At 46.8% G+C, this 12,492-nt stretch overlaps 1 protein-coding gene across 1 annotated transcript in view; it reads left to right on the forward strand.

Annotated features, from left to right (window-relative positions):
- uba6 (ubiquitin like modifier activating enzyme 6) overlaps window positions 1-12,492 on the forward strand; it is a 148,186-nt gene that overhangs the window by 114,095 nt on the left and 21,599 nt on the right. Inside the window, exons 27-29 of the mRNA XM_078431305.1 lie at window positions 1,929-2,000; window positions 5,525-5,648; window positions 8,644-8,837. Of these exons, the coding sequence (XP_078287431.1) occupies window positions 1,929-2,000; window positions 5,525-5,648; window positions 8,644-8,837 (390 nt within the window). The remainder of the gene's footprint in view (window positions 1-1,928; window positions 2,001-5,524; window positions 5,649-8,643; window positions 8,838-12,492) is intronic.

Raw genomic sequence — 12,492 nt, forward strand, 5'->3', positions numbered from 1 at the left:
CTTCTTCCATTAGCACCAAAGGGACAACGGTGAGTAAGGTGGGCCTAAAATTGTCGCGCTATCGTGTACAGTTTTGGCTGTAGTTCAGGAACAAACAAACAAACAAATGAGAGTTTTAGGAAATAGATGTGAGGGCAAGTTTTTTTACACAGAGACTGGCAGTGGCCTGGAACCAATTGCCAGGGGGTGGTTATGGAGGCAGGTGTGATAGTGGTAATTAGGAGGCTTGTACATAGACATGTGGAAGTGCAGGGCATGGAGCTATATGGATCATGAACAGGCAGATGAGATCATTTTAGCTAGGCATCATGTTTGGCACAAACTTTGTGGAACAAAGGGCCCATTCAAGAGAGAGCTAGATAGAGCTCTTAAAGATAGCGGAGTCAGGGGGGTATGGGGAGAAGGCAGGAACGGGGTACTGATTGAGAATGATCAGCCATGATCACATTGAATGGTGGTGCTGGCTCGAAGGGCCGAATGGCCTCCTCCTGCACCTATTGTTTATTGAAGGGTTCATGCCTGCAGTGTTCTATGTAATCCACTGAACTCCGACTGTACTTCTATCTACTCCACTGCAAGAGCTTCCATCCCATCTACATCAGGCGCAAGTTGCACTCTGAAACAAACACAAAGTGACAGACCAAATCTTAACCGGCAATCACCTTTGGCGAAGACTCCTCACGCTGAAGCCTCTTGGCCCAAGGCCTCAATGTCTCACTTTTACCCTGTCCACTCCCAATTTGGTCGCTCTCATTTTGGCCGCTTCACAGGCTTTCATTCCTTTTAGTGGCAGTTGTTAATTAGCTACTAGACCAAGTGGATCCGTTGGGCCCAAACCTCCACCTCCCTCCCACCCTACCCCCCTCTCCCCACCCCCTTCCCCCTCCTCTCGCCTCCCCTTCCCTTCCCCCCACTCCATCCCCCCACTCCATCCCCCTCAATTCCCCTTATCTTTCCTCCCCCTTCCTTCCCTAGGAGATAGATTTAAACTTTAAAATGTGGATAACTTAAAAAGTATAACTCCGATTTCAATGAAACTTCTTCCATTAGCACCAAAGGGGCGACAATGAATAAGGTGGGCCTAAAATTGTCGTGCTATCGTGTACCGTTTTGGCTGTAGTTCAGGAACAAACAAACGAGAGTTTTAGTATATAGATTTAGCCAACCTATGAGACTTATCTTTTTAACTCACCCCCATTCTTGCAAGGAAATCCTGTCAGCTGAGACCACTACTATGAGACTTGACTGAATGGGTTTTAAATGGGATTCTTCAAGGATATCTAAGTTTACAATGGGATCTAGATCAGTTGGGAAAATGAACCGTGGAATGTCAAATGGAAACTAACTCTGACATGTGTTAGGTGCGCAGAGTAAAGGTGCATGATTCCCTGTAAGTGGCAAGTCAAGTGGACATGGTGGTGAGGTGTCTGTTCTATGGTCCGCGTGGACAAGATGGCCGTAGGGCCTGTTTCCATGCTGTATATCTCCATGACATACAAGTACCAACTATTTGTTTCATGTAAGAGAGACACAAAATGCTGGAGTAACTCTGGAGAGAAGGAATGGGTGACATTTTGGGTCGAGACCCTTCTTCGGACCTTTCACGTATTTTGATTCACATATATTGATAACACTCAATATAATTTATGGTGGGAATTGAGATCGTCATTCGAGCAAGCATCTGGGTTCCTATTCCTGCAATAATCAATAAATGATCTAATTGTGGAGTTTATCGTCTGCTATCAATCTGGAGCCAAAGAGTTTTTGAGCATGGAAACTGGTCCTTCAGCTCAATTGGGCCATGAATCTGTCCTACCTTTTACATTAATAGTAAAGTAAAAAATAGTTTACTTCACCTGTGAATTGGTTTGTGTCACACCAGCAAATGTAAACCCCAATTATTGGTGAATTGATTTGATGTTTTGCAGGATATATCTAAAGAAAGTGTTTCCCAGCTCTTATCTGAAGTGAAGGTTCCAAAATTCACACCATCTGCAAAAGTGAGTAATTAACAGGACAAAGTCATATTTGGTGACGACGGCTATCAACACCATAGACACAAAATGTTGGAGTAACTCAGCGGGTCAGGCAGCATCTCGGGATAGAAGGAATGGGTGGCGTTTCGGAACGAGACCCTTCTTCAGTCAAAAGAAGGGTCTCGACCCGAAACGGCACCCATTCCTTCTCTCCCGAGATGCTGCCTGACCCGCTGAGTTACTCCAGCATTTTGTGTCTACCTTCGATTTAAACCAGCATCTGCAGTTGTTTTTTCTCCTACTATCAGCACTGTTAGTGCTTGACACTTTGTCTTGCACCACGGCATTGTTTTAGCACATTTAATCAACGCGTATGAAATGAGGGCTTTTTTGTTTCATCACATTGTTTTAAAAAAAAGGAAAGAGTCTATATAGCAGCATTACTACAATCGTGCATAGTGAAGTAGATTTGATGGTTCTGTTAACAGCCAGCACAATGATGCTGCTGCCTCCTCTCTGCTCCAGCAATCTCGGTTTGACTCGAACCTCCGGTACTATCTGTGTGGAGCTTGTGACCGTACAGGATGCCCCCCCAGGTGCTCCAGTAAACAGCAACCTATGTGGAGGAATGGGATTGATGTTATTGCCAAGAGCAATGGCAATGACTCGATGGCCAAGTGGCCCATTTCTCTCTCTTTCATCCTTCTCTACCTGATTTATTCCTCTCATGATTTTGTATACCTCTATAAGATCACTGAAAGGAAGCATGCAGGTACAGCAGGCAGTGAAGAAAGCCAATGGAATGTTGGCCTTCATAACAAGAGGAGTTGAGTATAGGAGCAAAGAGGTCCTTCTGCAGTTGTACAGGGCCCTAGTGAGACTGCACCTGGAGTACTGTGTGCAGTTTTGGTCTCCAAATTTGAGGAAGGATATTGCTATTGAGGGCGTGCAGCGTAGGTTTACTAGGTTGATTCCCGGAATGGCGGGACTGTCATATGTTGAAAGACTTGAGCGACTAGGCTTGTATACACTGGAATTTAGAAGGATGAGAGGGGATCTTATCGAAACATATAAGATTATTAAGGGGTTGGACACGTTAGAGGCAGGAAACATGTTCCCAATGTTGGGGGAGTCCAGAACCAGGCCATTTAGAACGGAGATGAGGAAAAACTTTTTCAGTCAGAGAGTTGTGAATCTGTGGAATTCTCTGCCTCAGAAGGCAGTGGAGGCCAATTCTCTGAATGCATTCAAGAGAGAGCTAGATAGAGCTCTTAAGGATAGCGGAGTCAGGGGGTATGGGGAGAAGGCAGGAACGGGGTACTGATTGAGAATGATCAGCTTTGAATGGTGGTGCTGGCTCAAAGGGCTGAATGGCCTCCTCCTGCACCTATTGTCTATTGTCTAATGACAAAATCCTTAACAGCACTGATGTGCAGAAGGATCTCAGAGTCCAAGTTCACAGCCCAGTGAAGGTGGCAGCACATGTTGATAGGGTGGTAAAGAAAGCGTATGGTTTGCTTGCCATTATTGCTCAGGCCATTGAGTGTAGGAGTCATCAAGTGAAGATGCAGCTCGATAAAACTTTGTCTAGGTCGCACTTGGAGTATTGCGTGTAGCTCTTGTCCTCCCGTTTCAGGAGGGATGTGGAAGCTTTGGAGAGGGTGCAGAGCAAATGTATCAGAATGCTGCTCTGGATTACAGGGTTTGAGGAGTCAAATGGCATGCTGCCCCTTCTAATTCATCTGCTTGTAAACTCTGAAGAAGGGCCTCGACCCGAAACGTCACCCATTCCTTCTCTCGAGATGCTGCCTGACCTGCTGAGTTACTCCAGCATTTTGTGATACCTTCCATAATGCCTAACAGAATCATCTACAGCCCCTGGGGTGGTGTTTAACATGCTCAGGAAGCTCTGGAGCTCAAAACACATCTCAGTCAACACCAAGATATGCATCTTTAACTCGTATGTGAAGCAGGTGATGCTGTATGGATCAGAGACATGGGAAACAACAAAACACACAAACAGGCTGCAAACATTCATCAACACCTGTCTCAGGACAATACTAAACATCTGGTGGGGAGACAAAGTAAGCAATGCGGACCTGTGAAAAAGAACAAGCCAGGATCCCATTGACTTACAAATTCGAAGGGGAAAATGGAGTTGGATTGGACACACCCTCAGAAAACCTGCCACAAACATCACCCGGCAAACCCTGAAATGGAACCCACAAGGAAAAAGGAAAAGAGGTGGCTCCAGGAACAGCTGGAAAAGAGGTGTCCGGGCAGAAATGTGTGGGAGTGGGCTCAACTGGGGAGATCTGGAAAGAACCGCCAACAACCGAGTGAGGTGGACGACATTTGTCAATGGCCCATGCTCCCTAGAGGAGCAAAGGGCTTAAGAAGAAGAAGAAGAAGAAGAAATAAGTGTCTAACCAATCTATGCCTCATAATTAATATCTTTCTATCGGGTCACCCCGCGACCTCTGATGTTCCAGAGAAAACGATCCAATCTCTCCCTACAGTTAATCCTCTCTCATCCAGGCATCATTCTGTTAATCCTCCTCTGCATCCTTTCCAAAGCCTCCACATCTTTACTGGAACGAGGCAACCAAGTCAAGTCAAGTCAATTTTATTTGTATAGCACATTCAAAAACAACCCACGTTGAGCAAAGTGCTGTACATCAGTTCAGGTACTAAGAAACGAACATACAATGGCACACAAACATAACAGCACATACATAAACAGTTCACAGCGCCCCCTCAGAGGGCCTCAAACGCTAGGGAGTAGAAATAGGTTTTGAGCCTGGACTTAATGGTGTCGATGGAGGGGGCAGTTCTGATGGGGAGAGGGATGCTGTTCCACAGTCTAGGAGCTGCAACCGCAAAAGCGCAGTCACCCCTGAGCTTAAGCCTAAACCGCGGGATAGTGAGTAGCCCCAAGTCGGCCGACCTGAGGGACCTGGAGATAGAGTGGTGGGTTAGAAGATTTTTGATATGGGGGGGGGAGGGGCAGCCCGTTTAGGGCTTTGTATGTGAATAGGAGGAGCTTGAGGTTGATTCTGTACTGTACTGGGAGCCAGTGGAGAGAGGCCAGAATCGGGGTGATGTGGTCCGTTTTACGGGTACCCGTCAGGAGTCTCGCTGCGGCATTTTGGACCAATTGCAGGCGGGACAGGGATGATTGGCTGATCCCAGTGTATAGGGAGTTGCAGTAGTCTAGGCGGGAGGAGATGAATGCGTGGATGATTTTTAAAATGTCATCAAATTGGAGGAATGGTTTGATTTTAGCTATGGTACGAAGCTGGAAGAAGCTGGCTTTTACCACAGCGTTGACTTGCTTGTCAAACTTTAAACCAAAAGCAAAGCTCCAAACGTGGCCTTACCAAAATTAGATAAAGCTGCATCAAGACTTTCTGATTTTTATACTCAACTGCCCCAACCAGTGATCTCAAGGAGAGGTACAGTGCTTGTAAATACATTTGTATATATTTTTTTAATTGAGTTTTTGTTGTTTTGTTAACATGAGAAAAACCACCAATGTTTCTTTGTAGCAAATCGAAACTGATGAGAATGTCAAGAAAGCTGACCAGGCGAAGCTTGCTGTGAGCAGCGAAGAGGAAAGGGTGGCCATTGACTTGTTAAACCAAGCCCGAAGAGCAGGATTGGCAAGTCAAGGTGAGTGGCAACAAAGTCATGAGGTCATAACTGATAGGCATCTGACAGCCCAGCACTACGAACAATGACTTCTCTAACCTTTGATAGCTCCTCTGTCCCTCTCTTCCCCTCCCCCTTCCCAGTTCCCACACTGTCTTCCAGTCTCCACCTACGTCCTTTCTTTGTCCCGCCCCCCCCACCCCGACATCAGTCTGAAGAAGGGTCTCGACCCAAAACATCACCCATTCCTTCTCTCCAGAGATGCTGCCTGACCCGCTGAGTTACTTCAGCATTTTGTGATATTTTCGAGGTCGTAAGTGATAGTATAATTGGGCCGTTCGGCCCATCAAGTCTACTCCGCCATTCAATCATGGCTGATCTGTCTTATAGTCAATAGTCAAGTTTATTTGTCACATACACATAAATGTGCAGTGAAATGAAAGATTACCCACAGTCCAACAATAAGAGCAATAAAAATAAGCAATAACACACACAATCACAAACCAACACCAAACAAACAGAAACATCCATCACAGTGAGTCTCCTCCAGTCACCTCCTCACTGTGATGGATGTTTCTTTTTGTTTGGTGTTGGTTTATGATTGTGTGTGTTATTGTTTATTTTTATTGCTCTTAACCCCATTCTCCTGCCTTCTCCCCTGACACCCGTACTGATCAAGAATCTCTCTATCTCTGCCTTCAAAAGTAAGTGGCGACTGTGAGTGGCAACTAAAGGTGAGTGGCGTCTTCCAAGCAATCAATTTGTGTGTTGAAAATGATTTTGTTTTTCCTTGAGTTTGCCCGCAATTGCATGTGTGTTAAAGGCTTTCAACTGCACCTAATATAATCCCCCAGTTTAGCCTTACCCCTCACCCTTCCCAAGCCAAGGATATCCAGGGGAAATGTGTTGGAAGGAACTGCAGATGCTGGTGTTTACACCGACGTTAGACACAAAATGCTGGAGCGACTCAGCGGTACAGGCAGCATCTCTGGAGAGAAGCAATGGGCAGTTCATTCCTTCTCTGCAGAGATGCTGCCCGGCCCGCTGTTTGTGTCCATCTTGTGTCGATATCGAGGGGAAGCTTATCCGGGTTTACAATAGGATTTAGATCAGTTGGAAAGGTGAGACAAGAAAATGCGAGTGGAATTTAACTCTTAACAAGTGTGAGATGTTGCACATTGGCGTGTCGAAATAAAGGCAGGATTCTTTTCCCAGTGAATGGTTGAGCCCTGGAAGGTGTTGCAGAACGGATAGAGCTGGGAGTAGAGGTGCATGGTTCCCTGAAAGTAGCCAGTCGGATGGACAATAGGTGCAGGAGGAGGCCATTCGGCCCTTCGAGCCAGCACCGCCATTCAATGTGATCATGGCTGATCATTCTAAATCTGTACCCCGTTCCTGCCTTCTCCCCATACTCCCTGACTCCGCTATCCTTAAGAGCTCTATCTAGCTCTCTCTTGAATGCATTCAGAGAATTGGCCTCCACTGAGGCAGAGAATTCCACAGATTCACAACTCTCTGACTGAAAAAGGTTTTTCCTCATCTCCGTTCTAAATGGCCTACCCCTTATTCTTAAACTGTGGCCCCTTGTTCTGGACTGTGCGGTGAAGAAGGCTGTTGGCTTGCCTTCGTTGGGAAGGGTATTGAGTACACATTTTGGGATATCATGAGTACAAGTATTGGGCTATCATGATGCATCTGCAGCAGTCGTTGGCAAACCCAACTTAGAGTAAGTCTGCAGATCTGATCATCCACCGATAGGAAGGATATCATTCAGTTGGAAAGGGTGCAGCAGAGATTCTCAAGGATGTTAGCTGGGCTTGCATGTAGATAGATGCAGTGGCGCAGTGGTAGAGTTGCTGCCTCACAGCGCCAGAGACCCGGGTTCAATCCTGACTACGGGCGCTGTCTGTTCGGAGTTTGTACGTTCTCCCCGTGACCTGCGCGGGTTTTCTCCAGGTGCTCCGGTTTACTCCCACATTCCAAAGACATGCAGGTTTGTCGGCTAATTGGCTTCTGTAAATTGTCCTCAGTGCGTTGAAACAGTGTGCAGGTCGGCGCAGACTCGAAGGGCCGAATGGCCTGTTTCTACGGTGAAGCTCTGAACTAAAAAACTAGACTGGGACTGTTATCTTTGGGTATCTGAGTGGTGCCCTTATTGAAGTTGATAAGATCATGAGGGGCATGATCTTACAAATTTTAAGTTTGCAGATGACACTAAAGTGGGTGGTATTGTAAATAGCAAAGATGGGTTTTTTAAAAATTACAGCAGGATCTGGATCGGTTCGGCAGGTGACATTAGTGTGGGACAAGACATTAGTGAGGCCACATTTAGAGTAGAGTGGTCAGGTGGGAACTAGTGAAGATCGGGCATGTTGGTCATTATGAGCAAGTTGGGCCGAAGGGCCTGTTGTATGACTCTTAATAAGGTGAGTTACTCCAGCATTTTGTGCTAAGACTGCTGAGTTACTCCAGCATTTTGTGCTAAGAACCAACCTGATCTCCCGGTGGCTGAGCACTTCAACTCCCCCTCCCACTCCCAGTCTGACCTTTCTGTCATGGGCCTCCTCCAGTGCCATAGTGAGGCCCACCGGAAATTGGAGGAACAGCACCTCATATTTCACCAGGGCAGCAACTCTACCGCTGCGCCACCGTGCAGAGGTAGATTGCTTTGACTGCATTGCTCCAGTGAAGACCCAGAGTTTGGGGTGGAGGGAACAATTTGCTTTTTGTTGTCAGTGCTTGTGATTTTCTCTATTTGGTCACTTCCATTAATGACACCCCTAATTATGTGAGACGAAGATGAGGACAGGAATGATGTCCAAATTGGCAGCCGTCCTGGCTTCTCCAAGATCAATGATCAGTTGGATGAGATAACAATGATATTGAAGTAGTCAATCCAGGACAAGTCAGAGGCAAATTCATTGGGAGAAGTTTGGGAAGGGAATAAGCTTTCAGATTTTAGCATTATGAGCAGAAAGATCAATCTGATGAACATGTTTTGGCCCTTGCGTGCTAGGTCATCTCTACATGATGCCAGTCTCCTTTGAAAAAGACAACGACACGAACGGCCATATTGACTTTATAACAGCAGCTTCCAACATACGAGCAAAGATGTACAACATTGAAACAGCAGACAGGTTAAAGACAAAGAGGATCGCCGGGCGAATCATTCCTGCCATCGCGACCGCAACTGCTGCCGTGTCGGGCCTGGTAAGAACTTCATTACTCAATTTGGTACAGGTTCTTAATCCAAGGAACAGAAGTGCTTGATAATGGTCAAGGCTTAGCAAATCACAGATCAGAGGTTCTATTCCCCTCGTGATCTTATACACCTCTATAAGATCACCCCTCATCCGCCTAAACTCCAAGGATTAAAGTCCTAGCTTGCCCAAACTCTCTCTATAGCTCGACCCGCAACGTCGCCTGAGATGCTGCCTGTCCCGCTGAGTTACTCCAGCATTTTGTGTTGATCTTCGGTTTAATACAATACCCTTTATTGCCATTGTACAAGTACAACGAGACATATTTAAATAAATCACGGCGAACATGTAAACAACAAAGGGGGGGGAATGGAAAAAGAAATAGGGGGAACGAGGTAAAGTGCAAAAAAGGTTCATGCAGGGGTTAGTTAGAAACATAGAAACATAGAAAATAGGTGCAGGAGTAGGCCATTTGGCCCTTCGAGCCTGCACCGCCATTCAATATGATCATGGCTGATCATCCAGCTCAGTAACCTGTACCTGCCTTCTCTCCATACCCCCTGATCCCTTTAGCCACAAGGGCCACATCTAACTCCCTCTTAAATATAGCCAATGAACTGGCCTCAACTACCTTCTGTGGCAGAGAATTCCACAGACTCACCACTCTCTGTGTGAAGAAATGTTTTCTCATCTCGGTCCTAAAAGACTTCCCCCTTATCCTTAAGCTGTGACCCCTGGTTCTGGACTCCCCCAACATCGGGAACAATCTTCCCGCATCTAGCCTCTCCAAGCCCTTAAGAATTTTATATGTTTCTATAAGATCCCCCCTCAGTCTTCTAAATTCCAGCGAGTACAAGCCCAGTCTATCCAGTCTTTCCTCATATGCAAGTCCCGCCATCCCAGGGATCAATCTGGTGAACCTTCTCTGTACTCCCTCTAAGGCAAGAACGTCTTTCCTCAGGTTAGGAGACCAAAACTGCACACAATACTCCAGGTGCGGTCTCACCAAGGCCCTGTACAACTGCAGCAGAACCTCCCTGCTCCTAAACTCAAATCCTCTTGCTATGAATGCCAACATCCCATTCACTTTCTTCACTGCCTGCTGCACCTGCACGCTTGCTTTCAATAACTAGTGCATCATGACACCCAGGTCACGTTGCATCTCCCCTTCTCCCAATCGGTCACCATTCAGGTAATACTCTGCTTTCCTGTTCTTGCCGCCAAAGTGGATAACCTCACATTTATCCACATTATATTGCATCTGCCATGCATTTGCCCACTCGCCTAATCTATCCAAGTCACTCTGCAGCCTCCTAGCATCCTCCTCGCAGCTAACACTGCCACCCAGCTTCGTGTCATCCGCAAACTTAGAGATATTGCATTCAATTCCCTCATCCAAATCATTAATATACACTGTAAATAACTGGGGTCCCAGCACTGAGCCTTGCGGTACCCCACTAGTCACTGCCTGCCATTCCGAAAAGGACCCGTTTATTCCTACTCTTTGCTTCCTGTCAGCCAACCAATTTTCTATCCACCTCAACACTGAACCCTCAATACCGTGTGCTTTAAGTTTGTACACCAATCTCCTATGTGGGACCTTGTCGAAGGCCTTCTGAAAGTCCAGATATAACACATCGACTGGTTCTCCCTTATCCACTCTACTAGTTACATCCTCGAAAAATTCTATAAGATTCGTCAGACATGATTTGCCTTTTGTAAATCCATGCTGACTTTGTCTGATGATTTCACCACTTTCCAAATGTAATGCTATCACATCTTTAATAACTGACTCTAGCATTTTCCCCACTACCGATGTTAGGCTAACTGGTCTATAATTCCCCGTTTTCTCTCTCCCTCCCTTTAAAAAAAAAGTTGTGCCAGATGACCCTGGGGGCAGAGACATATCATGGTGGGCTCTCAGCAGGACCGATTCACAGCAGCCATAGCTCTGGGGATGAAGCTGTTCCTTAGTCTGGAGGTGCGGGCGTAGAAGGCCTTGTAACGTCTGCCAGATGGAAGTGGTTCAAACAGACGGTGCCACGGGTGGGTGGGGTCCTTGTAGATGCTGGTGGCTTTCCTGAGGCAGCGTGCCTTGTAGATGTCCTCCAGGGCCGGCAGCTGTGTCCCAATGGTCCTCTGGGCTCTGCAGACGACCAGCATCTGCAGTTCCTTCCTGCACACTCTCTCGATAGCTCATGCCCTCACGGCCTGGAACATCCTCATAGCTCAGCTCTGTGCTCCTTCCAGCTTCATCACATCCTTCCTACAGCAGGGTGACCAAAACTGAACACAATCCTCCAAATTTGGCCTCGCCAATGTCTTGTGCAACTGAAACATAACATTACCAACCTATAAGAAAATAACTGCAGATGCTGGTACATTACCAACCTATATACTCAATTGGCCTACGCGATCTCCCAGTTGCCAAACATTTTAACTCCCCTTCCCATTCCCATTCCCATATTCATACTGACTTTTCTATCCTGGGCCTCCTCCACTGTTGGAGTGAATCCACAGGCAAATTGGACGAGCAGCACCTCATATTTCACCAGGACAGTTTACAGCCCAGCGGTACGAACATTGATTTCTCTGTTATCAAGTTACCCCTGCATTCCTTTTCTTCCCCCCCCCCGCCACTCCTTAGTCATCCTACCAGTTCCACTGTTGACATCCCTGTATCCTCTTGGTATCACCTCTTCCTCAGCCAATGACGGCCTGTTATGGGCTCCAACCTTCCTTGGTCATCCGTTACTGACCTTGATTTGTTCTGACTTTCTCTCGCCTCCTCCCCTGCTTTCACTCCGAAGAAGGAATCCGACCCGAAACGTCACCCATTCTTTTTCTCCAGAGATGCAGCCTGACCCGCTGAGGCACTCGAGCGCTTTGTGGCTTATCTTGTATACTCAATACCCTGACTGATGAAGGACAATGTGCCTACAGCCTTTTTGACCACCCTATCTACCTAAAATGCCACTTTCAAAGAACTGCCTACCTGCACTCCTCGATCCCTCTGCTCTGCAACATTCCCTAGAGCTCTGCCGTTCAGTGTAAAGGAATAGCAAATGCTGCTTTACACAGAAGGTAGACACAAAATGCTGGAGTAACAGCGGGCAGGCTGCATCTCAGGAGAAAAGGAATAGGTGCCACTTTGGGTTAATAGACAATAGACAATAGGTGCAGGAGGAGGCTATTCGGCCCTTCGAGCCAGCACCGCCATTCAATGTGATCATGGCTGATCATTCTCAATCAGTACCCCGTTCTTGCCTTCTCCCCATACCCCCTGACCCCGCTATCCTTACGTTTCGATAAGATCCCCTCTCATCCTTCTAAATTCCAGTGTATACAAGCCTAGTCGCTCCAGTCGTTCAACATACGACAGTCCCCGCCATTCCGGGAATTAACCTAGTGAACCTACGCTGCACGCCCTCAATAGCAAGAATATCCTTCCTCAAATTTGGAGACCAAAACTGCATACAGTACTCCAGGTGCGGTCTCACTAGGGCCCTGTACAACTGCAGAAGGACCTCTTTGCTCCTATACTCAACTCCTCTTGTTATGAAGGCCAACATTCCATTGGCTTTCTTCACTGCCTGCTGTATCTGCATGCTTCCTTTCAGTGACTGATGCACTAGGACACCCAGATCTCGTTGTACGTCCCCTTT

The sequence above is a fragment of the Rhinoraja longicauda genome, chromosome 3, assembly GCF_053455715.1.
Source record: "Rhinoraja longicauda isolate Sanriku21f chromosome 3, sRhiLon1.1, whole genome shotgun sequence".
In the NCBI taxonomy this organism is placed as follows: Eukaryota; Metazoa; Chordata; class Chondrichthyes; order Rajiformes; family Arhynchobatidae; genus Rhinoraja; species Rhinoraja longicauda.